Consider the following 12,671-nt stretch of genomic DNA (forward strand, 5'->3'; position numbering starts at 1 on the left):
GGAGGCTGAGGCAAGAGAATCGCCTAAGCCCAGGAGTTGGAGGTTGCTGTGAGCTGTGTGAGGCCACGGCACTGTACCGAGGGCCATAAAGTGAGACTCTGTCTCTACAAAAAAAAAAAAAAAAAGAATACTTAGTTTCCTGGAAAACCTTACCACATCAACAGGGCTCCCACATAATAACAGCAAGTTACAATAGAAGGAACCACACACTTCTGACCTTATTAAAGAGTCTGTCAGGAACCTAAAGACCACAGGGGAGGCAAAGACAAGGAAGCCAGAGGAAATTCTAGCCTTTGACACTTATTGCTATAGTAAGTAGTAAACACAGCTGAACCCCTAGCCAGATAAACATAAAATCTCACATTAAGGGCCTGGTTACTTCAGTTCCATGTACCCAGTACATCTTATCTAGCTTTCTCTTTTTCTTTCTTTCTTTTTTTGAGACAGAGTCTCACTCTGTCACCCTGGGTAGAGTGCCACAGCAACCTCCAACTCCTGGGCTTAAGTGATTCTATTGCCTCTGCCTCCCATGCAGCTGAGACTACAGGCCCCTGCCACAAGGCCTGGCTATTTTTTGGTTGCAACTGTCATTGTTGTTTGGCGGGCCCAGGCTGGATTTGAACTCGCTAGCTCAGGTGTATGTGGCTGGCGCCTTAGCCGCTTGAGCCACAGGTGCCAAGCCAATGCCTGGTTATTTTTTTGTTACTTCAGAGCATTCTGTTCTCCTTAATGCTGGGTTGGGGCTGGGTTCAAATTCCCCAGCCTTGCTGCATGTGGCTGGGGCTATAGGCACTGAGCCTGGAAGCATTACTCTTTTCACATTTTTTTTTTTTTTTTTTTTTTTTTGTGACCGAGTCTCAAGCTGTCACCCTGGGTAGAATGCTGTGGCATCATAGCTCACAGCAACCTCCAACTCTCGGGCTTAAGTGATCCTCTTGCCTCATTTTTTCTATTTTTAGTAGAGAAGGGGGTCTCACTTTTGCTCAGGTTTGAATTGAACTCATGAGCTCAAGCAGTCCACCTGCCTCCAGTTCCCAGAGTGCTGGGATTACAGGCATGAGCCACCATGGCCAGACTTTTTTTCACATTTTAGTTAGTAAACTATGATGAGCCTATGATGTACAAAATACTAGTAGTTAGGGCAAGGATTGATGGGAGGTATGAAAACAACATAATCACTGCTCTCATTGAGTTATATTTAGATGAGGATGTTTAAGGAATTTCTTTCTGCAGTAGGTCCACCCTCTTAAAGATTCCAAGAATGAACACATAGGACCATAAAGATCAGTGGTAAGATAGGATTTATTAGCTAGAAAGGACTAGAAGGAATGAAAGGAGCCAGAGCCTGGGAGGCAGAGGGGAGGACCCAAATGGGAAGTCCCCACATGGGTCTTTTTATCTAGGGATTATATCCTGTTTTGTAAATAGGGAGATCTTGAGAATTACATTTGGCCAAGACTTGGCAGACTTAAAGGGTTGATTAGTGAATGAATGAGTGTATTAACAAATGAATGTAGTCCCTCCAGCTCTCGCAAAACAACAGGGGGTCCAGTTTACATGAAATACTGGAAAAACTGTTTTTCTCCTGTCTTGCGTATATTCAGAGAGTGGAGTTAGGAGAGAAAAAGTCTTTTTGCTTAGGCCTGGAAAATGGGGCCCTTGTCCAGCCCTAATGGGGGAACCCTATATCAAGAAGAGAGTGATTTGTGACTATAATTAATAGAAGACAATACACAGAAAAAAGACAGGGAAATTCTGAGTATTGGCTGAGGATAGACAATGGTATTTTCGAATGTACCAATTGGAAATATTTTAGTGGCCTCCTTGAGGGTAGTTAGCCCAACAAAATTGATGTTGGGAATGCATCTGGTTATAATAGAGAACTATTATCTTAAACTAAATTCTTGCAAATTGGATAGGTTGAGTCTTTAGTAAAAATAGAAAGAAACTATATGGACAGTCTAGAAAAAAAAAGTCATTTTGAAAACAGCTTATGAAAAAGTAATCTTAGATAGCCGGGAGTTGTGGTGGGCGCCTGTAGTCCCAGCTACTCGGGAGGCTGAGGCAAGAGAATCGCTTAAGCCCAGGAGTTGGAGGTTGCTGTGAGCTGTGTGAGGCCACGGCACTCTACCGAGGGCCATAAAATGAGACTCTGTCTCTACAAAAAAAAAAAGAAAAAAAAAAAAGAAAAAGTAATCTTGGAAAGTAAAGGATAAACAAAAGAAATAGTAAAATTTATTAGTCATGTTAAAAAGGTGGAAAAAAAGGTATAAATTCAAGAAATTGTATGTGTGCACACTTATATATGTGTTTTAGAGAAAAAAATTGGAAGAAAGGTTATCTTAAAAGTTCACAGGACTCCTAGATGAACTGGTTGATTCTATTAAGTAATTCTTTTTGTAGGAAGTACAATTCAACAGTGGTGCAATATGTATAGATGGATTAGGTTCATGATTTGTTTAAAACTGAAGAATTACTCTGTTTGTTCATTTTCCTTTGTGATCCTCATTACCACGGTCTGCACAGTAGATGGCGTTATTGCTTCACGCTCAATCAACTGGTCCTAAGAATGAAACAGGCAAACTTTGAAACAGATTTCAGGGACCTAATCTGGCCAAAATTAAAAACATTTCTACCCATTCTATCTACCTTACAAAGTCATATGAATAATACACCAGTTATATGTCAAATATCTACACATTCTACATTCACTGTTTAATAAAATTTATTTGTTGAATAATTCATTTTGTCATTGAATGTCAGTAAACCAGGACGTGCTATTATTTATTTATTTATTTATTTTGAGACAGAGTCTCTTGGGCTAGGGTGATTCTCTTGCCTCTGGCTCCCAAGTACCTGGGACTATAAGCGCCCGCCACAACACCCAGCTATTTTTGTTGCCATTGCCACTGCTGTTTTCGCTGGCTGGGGCCAGGTTCGAACCTGTCACCCTCCGTATTGAGCAATCATTTACACAGTTCACCCTCCTCCTGGCTTATTCTAGCTTTGCTGTCTGGTTTATGTTTCCCATCTTCCTGGGAATCAAATTCTTTTACGGGTACACATTACCGCAGCCGTGGCCCACCAAACCTTCATTTGATCAGGGAGAGAAATTCAGAGAAAGTGAATGAATGAGAGCACAAACAAGCATATCTTAAATAATGAAGATTATTAACAACTTTAGCAACTGGAATAATTGGAGGACTAAGTAGAAAGAGAGCCCAGTGCCTCATGCCTGTAATCCTAGCACTCTGAGAGGCTGAGGTGAGTGGATTGCTTGAACTCAGGAGTTCAAGACCATCCTGGACAAGAGTGAGATCCCTGTCTCTAAAAATAATCAGGTGTTGTGGTATGCACTTGTACCATGGCAGGCATCTGTGTTGTGGCAGTCCCAGCTACTTTGAGGCTGAGGCAAGAGGATTGCTTGAGCCTAAGCGTTTGAGGGTGCTGTGAACTATGACTTCATGGCACACTACCCAGGATGACAAAGTGAGATTCTGTCTCAAAAAAGAAAGAACAAATAAATGGAAAGAGAAATCTGTAACAATGATGTGTGCAGTAAAAAAAATAATAACGGGTGGTACCTGTGGCTCAGTGAGTAGGGCGCTGGCCCCATATACTGAGGGTAGCAGGTTCAAACCCGACCCTGGCCAAACTGCAACAAAAAAATAGCTGGGTATTGTGGCAGGCGCCTGTAGTCCCAGCTACATGGGAAGCTAAGGCAGGAGAATCGCCTAAGCCCAACAGCTGGAGGTTGCTGTGAGCTATGACATCACAGCACTCTACCAAGGGCGATAAAGTGAGACTCTGTCTCTAAAAAAAAAAAAAAAAACAAGGGATGAGGATTTTGTAATTATAGGGTCAGTATAGACAGAAAGGTACATCAAATTACTTCTTCCTACAGAGATCAATGCAATCACACTAGGAAAAGATAAAAGATAAGAACTGAAAAGAGTTTGGGGGGCATTTTACTATATTTATAACTGTACTAAGTTAAACTGCCTAATTCAATAAGTTGAATGATAAATTCAACCATGGTTGGATACTAAAGTGGAAGTGTCATAAATAGCAAGTGACATCACTGAGCTGTTTGACAAGCACATGCCATGCTGGACCTCCTTCCACACTTGGAAGGAGAGCAGAATGGTAGACCCTCCATAGCTGACCGCCTCCCTACAGTGACCACTTTCTTTTTTTTTTTTTTTTTTTTTGCAGTTTTTGGCCAGGGCCAGGTTTGAACCTGCCACTTCCGGTATATGGGGCTGGCGCCCTACCCCTTTGAGCCACAGGCGCCACCCAGTGACCACCTTCTTAAGCTGACCTGATTTTCACAGACCATACATGCACCACATGAACGTATCAGGACAGTAGGCCTAGTTCCTTATGTTGACCACCTCTGTATATTGACCAGTTTGTGACAGTACCTTGGATGGCCAACCTATGGAGCTTCTATTATATTTAAGATTTTTAAAAAAATATTTAAGGTTTTTTTAAACAGAGAAGACATCTAAAAATAACACAGAAACACTCTTCTACAAAACCACTATTATAAGCTATGAAAGTATCTTTTCAGGCCCTAGTTGTAGGGAACCTCAGAAAGACTATAATGGGGCCAGGTGCAGTGGCTCACACCTGTAATCCCAGCACTCTGGAAGGCCAAGGCAGGTAGATTGCCTGAGCTCACCAGTTTGAGACCAGTCTGAGCCAGAGAGAGACCCCATCTCTAAAAATAGCTGGGCATTTGGGCAGCGCCTGTGGCTCAAAGGGGTAGGGCACTGGCTCCATATGCCGGAGGTGGCGGGTTCAAACCCAGCCCCGGCCAAAAACTGCAAAAAAAAAAAATAGCTGGGCATTGTGGCAGGTGCCTGTTGTCTGTTGTCCCAGGTACCTGGGATGCTGAGGCAAGAGAATCACTTGAGCCCAAGAGTTTGAGGTTGCTGTGAGCTGTGACTCCAGCACTCTCTACTAAGGGTGACAAGTAAGACTTTGTCTCCGGCAGCGCCTATGGCTCAAAGGGGTAGGGCGCTGGCCCCATATGCTGGAGGTGGTAGGTTCAAACCCAGCCCCGGCCAAAAACAGCAAAAAAAAAAAAGACTTTGTCTCAAAAAAAGAGAATATAACGACTCTTGAAAAAAACAGTAAGGTAGCATCAGAGTGATAAACAGTATTGGGGTCTACTGTGTGAAAACAGGTCAAATGATGAAGGCTCTAACTTAAGAAGGATGTGGTGGCTCATTCCTGTAATCCTAGCACTCTGGGAGGCTGAGGCGGATGGATTGCTTGAGCTCATGAGTTCGAGACCAGCCTGAGCAAAAAGCGAGACCCCATCTCTACTAAAAATAGAAAAACTGAGGCATGAGGATCGCTTGCGCCCGAGTTGGAGGTTGTTGTGAGCTATGATGTCATGGCACTCTATTCAGGGTGACAATTTGAAAAATAAAAAAAGATACTAAGAAAGAAAATGATCAGAGTTTATAAACTTTAGCTCATACATATGTGGCATTATTTTTCAAAATGCTGCCACATTATTTCACTTTCTTATCACAAAAATTTAGTAAAATCAAGCATCATAATCTTCATTTTAATAGTAAGCACCATATAACTATAAAGATAATCAGGAAAGGCTTCGGCCTCCGCCGCTGCCGACCCGCAATTTCTGCTGTGGCTTGTTATTCTTAAAATAGCACCGCAGGACCTAGACAAATAGTGGAATAGTGGAGATAGCGCGGCTGTGCAAGTACCTGCCAGAGAACGACCTTAAGGCGGCTACGTGACTATGTTTGTGACCTCCTCTTGGAAGAATCAAATGTTGATACAGCCAGTATCAACACCAGTAACAGTGTGTGGAGACATACATGGACAGTTTTATGACCTTTGTGAACTATTCAGAACTGGAGGTCAGGTTCCTGATACAAACTACATATTTATGGGTGATTTTGTAGACAGAGGTTACTATAGTTTGGAGGCCTTCACTTACCTTCTTGCATTAAAGGCTAAATGGCCTGATCGTATTACATGTTTACGAGGAAATCATGAGAGTAGACAAATAACACAGGTGTATGGATTTTACCATGAGCGCCAAACCAAAGACGGAAATGCTAATGCTTGGAGATACCGTACCAAAGTTTTTGACATGTTTATTGTAGCAGCTTTAATAGATGAGCAGATTTTATGTGTTCATGGTGGTTTATCTCCTGATATCAAAACACTGGATCAAATTCGGACCATTGAACGGAATCAGGAAATTCCTCACACAGGGGCATTTTGTGACCTTGTTTGGTCAGATCCTGAAGATGTGGATACTTGGGCCATCAGTCCCAGAGGAGCAGGTTGGCTTTTTGGAGCAAAAGTCACAAATGAGTTTGTTCATATCAACAACTTAAAACTCACCGGCAGAGCACATCAACTAGTGCACGAAGGCTATAAATTTATGTTTGATGAGAAGCGCATGACAGTATGGTCCGCTCCTAATTACTGCTATCATTGTGGAAATATTGCTTTGATCATGCTCTTCAAAGATGTAAATACAAGAGAACCAAAGTTATTCCGGGCAGTTCCAGATTCAGAACGTGTTATTCCTCCCAGAACGACGCTACCGTATTTCCTTTGAGGCCTTCGCCCATCCTGCTGACCCATTTTTCTGCCCTCCTATTACCCCAACTTTCTTATATGACCCTCTGCAATATACATTTTATTGAGCACTTTGCTGCTGAAATTTAAATTATCTAAATTTATTGTTTGTTATGGTGTCTATAGCAATGTTTTTCTATCAGTTTTCTCCCCCATCCCATCCCCACCTTGGACTCGTTTGAGAAGACGAGAAATGGCTTAATACTCACACTGCTGCATGTAGCTCTTGCTTATTTACTGGTCTGGGGAAACAGAATATGTTTCCTTTTTTAAAAAAGCCAATTGACAGATTACACGGAAATACTTCTCCTTTTGTATCATTCAGCCTTTTGTTTTAGTTTGGTAAGTTTTAAGAAATTTCAGCAGCAGGGTGGCGCCTGTGGCTCAGTCGGTAAGGCACCGGCCCCATATACCCAGAGCGGCGGGTTCAAACCCGGCCCCAAATAGCCGGGCGTTGTGGCGGGCGCCTGTAGTCCCAGCTACCTGGGAGGCTGAGGCAAGAGAATCGCTTAAGCCCAGGAGTTGGAGGTTGCTGTGAGCTGTGTGATGCCATAGCACTCTACCGAGGGCCATAAAGTGAGACTCTGTCTCTACAAAAAAAAAAAAAAGAAATTTCAGCAGCAAAGTTGTTATTCAATGGGCACGATGGATTACAAATGCCTCGAGTTATGTATACCTGTCCCAAATGTAAACTTCATTGTCCTTTGTTGGATGATATTTTCAATAAAATAAATTGGTCTAAAGGGCAAAAATAATAATAATAATAATAATCAGTAAAGCCATGATATAAGACACCTTTTAACCAAATCTTTTTTTTTGAGACAGAGTCTCACTATGTCGCCCTGGATAGGGTGCCATGGCATCACAGCTCACAGCAACCTCAAACTCTTGGTCTTAAGTGATTCTCTTGCCTCAGCCTCCCAAGTAGCTGGGACTACAGGTGCCCGCCACAATGCCTGGCTATTTTTTGGTTGTAATTATCATTGTTGTTCAGCAAGCCCAGGCTGGATTCAAACATGCCAGCTCCAGTGTATGTGGCTGGGACCCTAGCTGCTTGAGCTACAGGCGCTGAGCCTTAACCAAATCTTAATGCACTATAAATGGAGAGGTTCTTTTGTAGTTTGTAAAAGATACAGTTAAGACAGTAAGTATAACTTGACAATGCAAATGTTGTATATTGAACACTAAACTCAAGATACTTTTTTTAAACCCAGGGTGGTTAAATCCTCAAAGATAAGCAATTTCAAAGAGTAGTAAGATCAATGTGTAGATGACATATACATAATGATTGTTAGAGGAAGTAGTGGATGGTATTCTTCAACAAAGCCTCCCCATGGTCTATGTTAGACCAAAACCCTAGATGCTGAAAACAAATGTTACATGAAATTAAATACATTGCTGTGTTCTTCTAAATCAGCGTATGGAGTCTTAATCCACTACCAAATTACTATTTTTGGACTTTTAGTCATAAGACTAACATCCTCCATATTACACTTAATTAAATGAAAACAACTGTTGCTTCGCAAATTTTTAGCACACTAGCAGCATTCAGGCCTATTCCTCATTAGATAAATGGGAAAATGAAACCTTAAGTATAACAAATGAATGACTTTACCACACAATTACTCAACACATATGTTCCTTGTTCTTGCTCCAATTAGGAAATAAAAAGGCTGGTTGCAGTGACTCACGCCTGCAATCCCAACATTCTGGGAGGCCCAGGTGAGTGGATTGCTTGAGCTCAAGAGTTTGAGACTAGCTACTTGGTGCTTGTAGCTCGCTGAATAGGGTGTCAGCCACATACACTGAGGCTGGTGGGTTTGAGCTTGCCTGGGCCTGCTAAAGAACAATGACAACTGCAACCAAAAAATAGTCGGGCATTGTGACAGGTGCCTGTAGTCCCAGCTACTTGGGAGGCTGAGGCAAGAGAATTGCTTAAGCCCAAGAGTTTGAGGTTACTGTGAGCTGTGATGCCTCAACACTGTACTCAGCATGACAGAGTTGTACTGTGTCTCAAAAACAAAAGAAAATAAAATGGTCATGATCTTTGTATTCATAAAAGTATTTGGAGGTTTAAACAAAGGCAAATGGGAAATACATCTCTTCTTTAGTTCCCAAATATTTTTTTCAGAAAGCCCATTGACTAGATGTAATCTAACTGTAGAAAGGTTGGTTTCTAAATTCCTGATCATAATTTTGTGGTTATACTGTTTTTCATTATGATGACATTTATGAAGTGTTAATATTTGTTTCATAATAGTCTTTCAAATCAGGCTGATTTAGTCAAAGCAAAGAAAGTTGAGATATCTTTCCAGCTTTTTTAGGCAAAGATTTGTATGACATGCAAGACAATGAAAAAAAAATGTTTTTATATTTTTCACAAATTATCTTAACGTTTTTAAGACACACAAAGAAAGAGGAACATGGAAGAGCCTATTTAAAGTGTTGATTGTTTTAATGACACAGCCATGTGTAATATAAAAGATTTCAAATCACTGAAAACAATTGTGCCTCAAAAGACTTTGAAACCATAGTTCTGCATACATGTATATAATTATTAGAGACTTGTGTCTGTTTCGTTCTTCCCACATCTCAAAGGAAAGTCGAGGAAAGATCTCAGGAGATGTACAGGGGCCATACAATGAGGAATAAATGTGATCCGAGAAATAAGTACAGCCTCTAGCTGAGAAATAAAGATAAGGGCAGCACCAAAGGGGCAAAATTAAGCATCCACCTAATCTAAAGGAAAGGGCCACAGAAAGACCACTGAGTGTGTCATCCATGAAGCCAAGAACCTGCTGGGTGCAGTGGTTCATGCCTATAATCCTCGCACTTTGGAAGGTTGAGGCAGGTGGATCACCTGAGACCAGCCTGAGCAACAGTGAGACACGTCTCCAAAAAATAGCTAAGCTGGCCAGGAGAGGTGGCTTATGCCTGTAATCCTAGCACTCTGGGAGGCCAAGGTAGGTGGATTGACGAGCTCATGAGTTTGAGACCAGCCTGAGCCAGAGCTAGAACCAGACCCCCCCATCTCTAAAAAAAAATAGCTGGGCATTATGGTGGGCACCTGTAGTCCCAGCTACTTGGGAGGCTGGGGCAAGAGAATCACTTGAGCCCAGGAGTTAGAGGTTGCTGTGAACTATGATGCCCTGACACTCCACTGAGGGCAACAAAGTGAGACTTGGTCTCAAAACATAAATAAATAAAAAATAGCTAGGCATTGTGGTGGGCACCTGTAGTCCCACCTAATCGAGAGGCTGAGGCAAGATCACTTGAGCCCAAGGGTTTGAGGTTGCTGTGAGCTATGATGCCACAGCGCTCTACTAAGGGCAACAAAGTGAGACTCTGTCTCAAAAACGAAAAAAAGCCAGGAGCCCAGGAGAAAAGGAGCAGGCTGGCAGGCTAGTATGAAACAAGACAGACATGGGCGGTGCCTATAGCTCAGTGGTTAGGACTCAGGTCACATACACAGAGGCTGTCAGGTTCAAGCCCAGCCCGGTCCTGCTAAATAACAATGACAACTGAAACAACAACAACAACAACAAAAATATCCAGGCGTTGTCGTGGGTGCCAATAGTCCCAGCTGCTTAGGAGGCTGAGGTAAGAGAATCACTTAAGCCCAAGAGTTTGAGGTTGCTGTGAGCTGTGATGCCACAGCGCTTTACCGAGGGTGCATAGTGAGATTCTGTCTCAAAAAAAAAAGACAGACCAAGAATAGAAAAGGCTCATTCCTGGGTGATGCGGTAGATGTGCGCACACAGAGTGAAGACAGACAATCTGGAAGACGTGAACAATATTAAACAGTACAAAATGAGGTTGCTGATCTCAAGACACTGACTCTCTAGTTGGAGAGACATTGATTTTTATAACCATGGAAAGTTAAACAACAACATAGTACAATAATTCAAGTGGTGTTGCAAAGCAATGTATGATTGATTAAATACCAGACTTTCAGGCAAGGCTTCAAAGTAGAGAGGAGCTCTGAGCTCAGTCTTTTGATGGATAAGAGGAGTTCAAAGGAGTAAAACAAATATAGAGATTATAAGAGTTAATAAAAAGGAAGCAGTTAGAAATATATCTGGCATAATATGGGAAAGAAATGAAACCAATCAGAGGGTGTATTAATTCTGTTTTTTATTTTCTATATTATAGGATGCTTTGACATCTTGGGGCCTTGAGGATCTAGGGACAGACTGCTCCTGCCAAGGGTAGTGGTAGCTAATTCCTGGAGGGGACAACTTGGCTTTGAGCATGACTTTGATATGCAAATCAGTCAACCTCAAGTCCTTACCCTCACTTGCCTCCTTCTATCAGACTCCTATGTGTATCCCCTGCCCTCAATCACACTGGGCCCAGGGACTGGACAACTACAGACCACCTGTATACCCAGAGGTTGCCAAGCCTCCTCAAGCCTACTCATCTCTTTCCCCACCTTGCCCGTGCCTTCTTTCCTCTAGCTGCCTCTGCCTCCTGACTGACCCTGGTGCTTCTCCACTTGGCCCTGTGCATAAAGGAGAGTCTCTTCCTCTTAGGACCTCTGAATAACAAATTATCTTTTCAATGGACTTCTGATCTGTTGGCCTCACCATACATGAATTAAAAACAAAAATCCTAGGTTCATTTTATAACAGGAGGTATATCATACACAAGTATCTTTTCAGATGCAAAATGGACCAGTGGATTTTAATGTAAAAAAGCATGAAAAGACCATTGATAGAGTTTCAGATTCCTCATTGCAGCTAAGCTTTGTGGAGCAACCACTTGTTGAATGTTGGTATTATGTCAGAGAAAAGTGTAAATATCTACAGTTAACTGTAAAGCTTTTAAAATACTTCTCCCTTTTCTATGTACATATGTGCTAAAGTCCAGATTTTCTTTATAGTACATATACTTGAACCAAAATAATATATTTGCACTATACTAAATGAAGAACCAGGTATAAAAATGCAGCGGTATTATATTCAGGCAGGTGGTAAACAGATTCACGTGAATGTAAATGTAAAAGAGTGATATTAATTTAGAAAATATATTAATGTTGTTATTTATGATAAATGTAATATGTTTATTATTTTAAATGAATAAATAAATCTTTTCAATGTTTTTTAGTTTTAATTTCAAATATGCTAAATATCAATAGGGGTAACCTACATAAAAGAAGACACTTTGGAGACCTCAATAATTCTTACAAATGAAAAGAACACCTGTTACGGGCAGCGCCTGTGGTTCAAAAGGGTAGAGCGCCGGCCCCATATGCTGGAGGTGGAGAGTTCAAACCCAGCCCCGGCCAAAAACTGCAAAAAAAAAAAAAGGAAAAGAACACCTATTATAAGGAATAAGCACAGATAAAACTGAAAAGGCAATGAAAAGCCAAGCTGTGAAGCTTCTTGAATTACAAGCTAAAATAGGGATTTTTATCATGGAAGCAATCAAATTGTGAGCAGAGATAATACGATGAAGAAAACTTTTTAGGAAGAGAATGCTTTTTTTATTTTTTAATTGTTGGGGATTCATTGAGGGTACAAGAAACCAGGTTACACTGATTGCATTTGTAGGTAAAGTCCCTCTTACCATTGTGTCTTGCCCCCAAGAGGTGTGTCAGACATGGAGACCCCACCCCCCTCCCTCATTCTGTCTCTCTGCTCTTCCTTCCCCCCCACCGTGTACTAGGTCATTAATTGTCTTCATATCAAAATTGAACATAGGATTCATGCTTCTCCATTCTTGTGATGCTTACTAAGAATAATGTCTTCCACTTCCATCCAGGTTAATACAAAGGATGTAAAGTCTCCATTTTTTTTAATGGCTGAATAATATTCCATGGTGTACATATACCACAGTTTGTTAATCCAATCCTGGGTTGGTGGGCATTTAGGCTGTTTCCACATTTTAGGGATTGTAAATTGAGCTGTGATAAACAGTCTAGTGCAAGTGTCCTTATGATAAAAGGATTTTTTTCCTTCTGAGTAGATGCCCAGTAATGGGATTGCAGGATCAAATGGGAGGTCTAGCTTGAGTTCTTTGAGGGTTCTCCATACTTCCTT

General features: G+C 41.4%; 1 protein-coding gene across 1 annotated transcript; it reads left to right on the top strand.

Moving 5' to 3' along the window:
- The first annotated feature begins 5,768 nt into the window (after window positions 1–5,768).
- Window positions 5,769–6,649, top strand: LOC128590364 (serine/threonine-protein phosphatase 6 catalytic subunit-like). The gene has a single exon (XM_053597704.1). It carries the CDS (start codon window positions 5,777–5,779, stop codon window positions 6,608–6,610), a length of 834 nt encoding a protein of 277 aa, XP_053453679.1. The 5' UTR covers window positions 5,769–5,776; the 3' UTR covers window positions 6,611–6,649.
- Window positions 6,650–12,671: the final 6,022 nt, after the last annotated feature.

This window comes from Nycticebus coucang, chromosome 7 (genome assembly GCF_027406575.1).
Source record: "Nycticebus coucang isolate mNycCou1 chromosome 7, mNycCou1.pri, whole genome shotgun sequence".
Taxonomy (NCBI): Eukaryota; Metazoa; Chordata; class Mammalia; order Primates; family Lorisidae; genus Nycticebus; species Nycticebus coucang.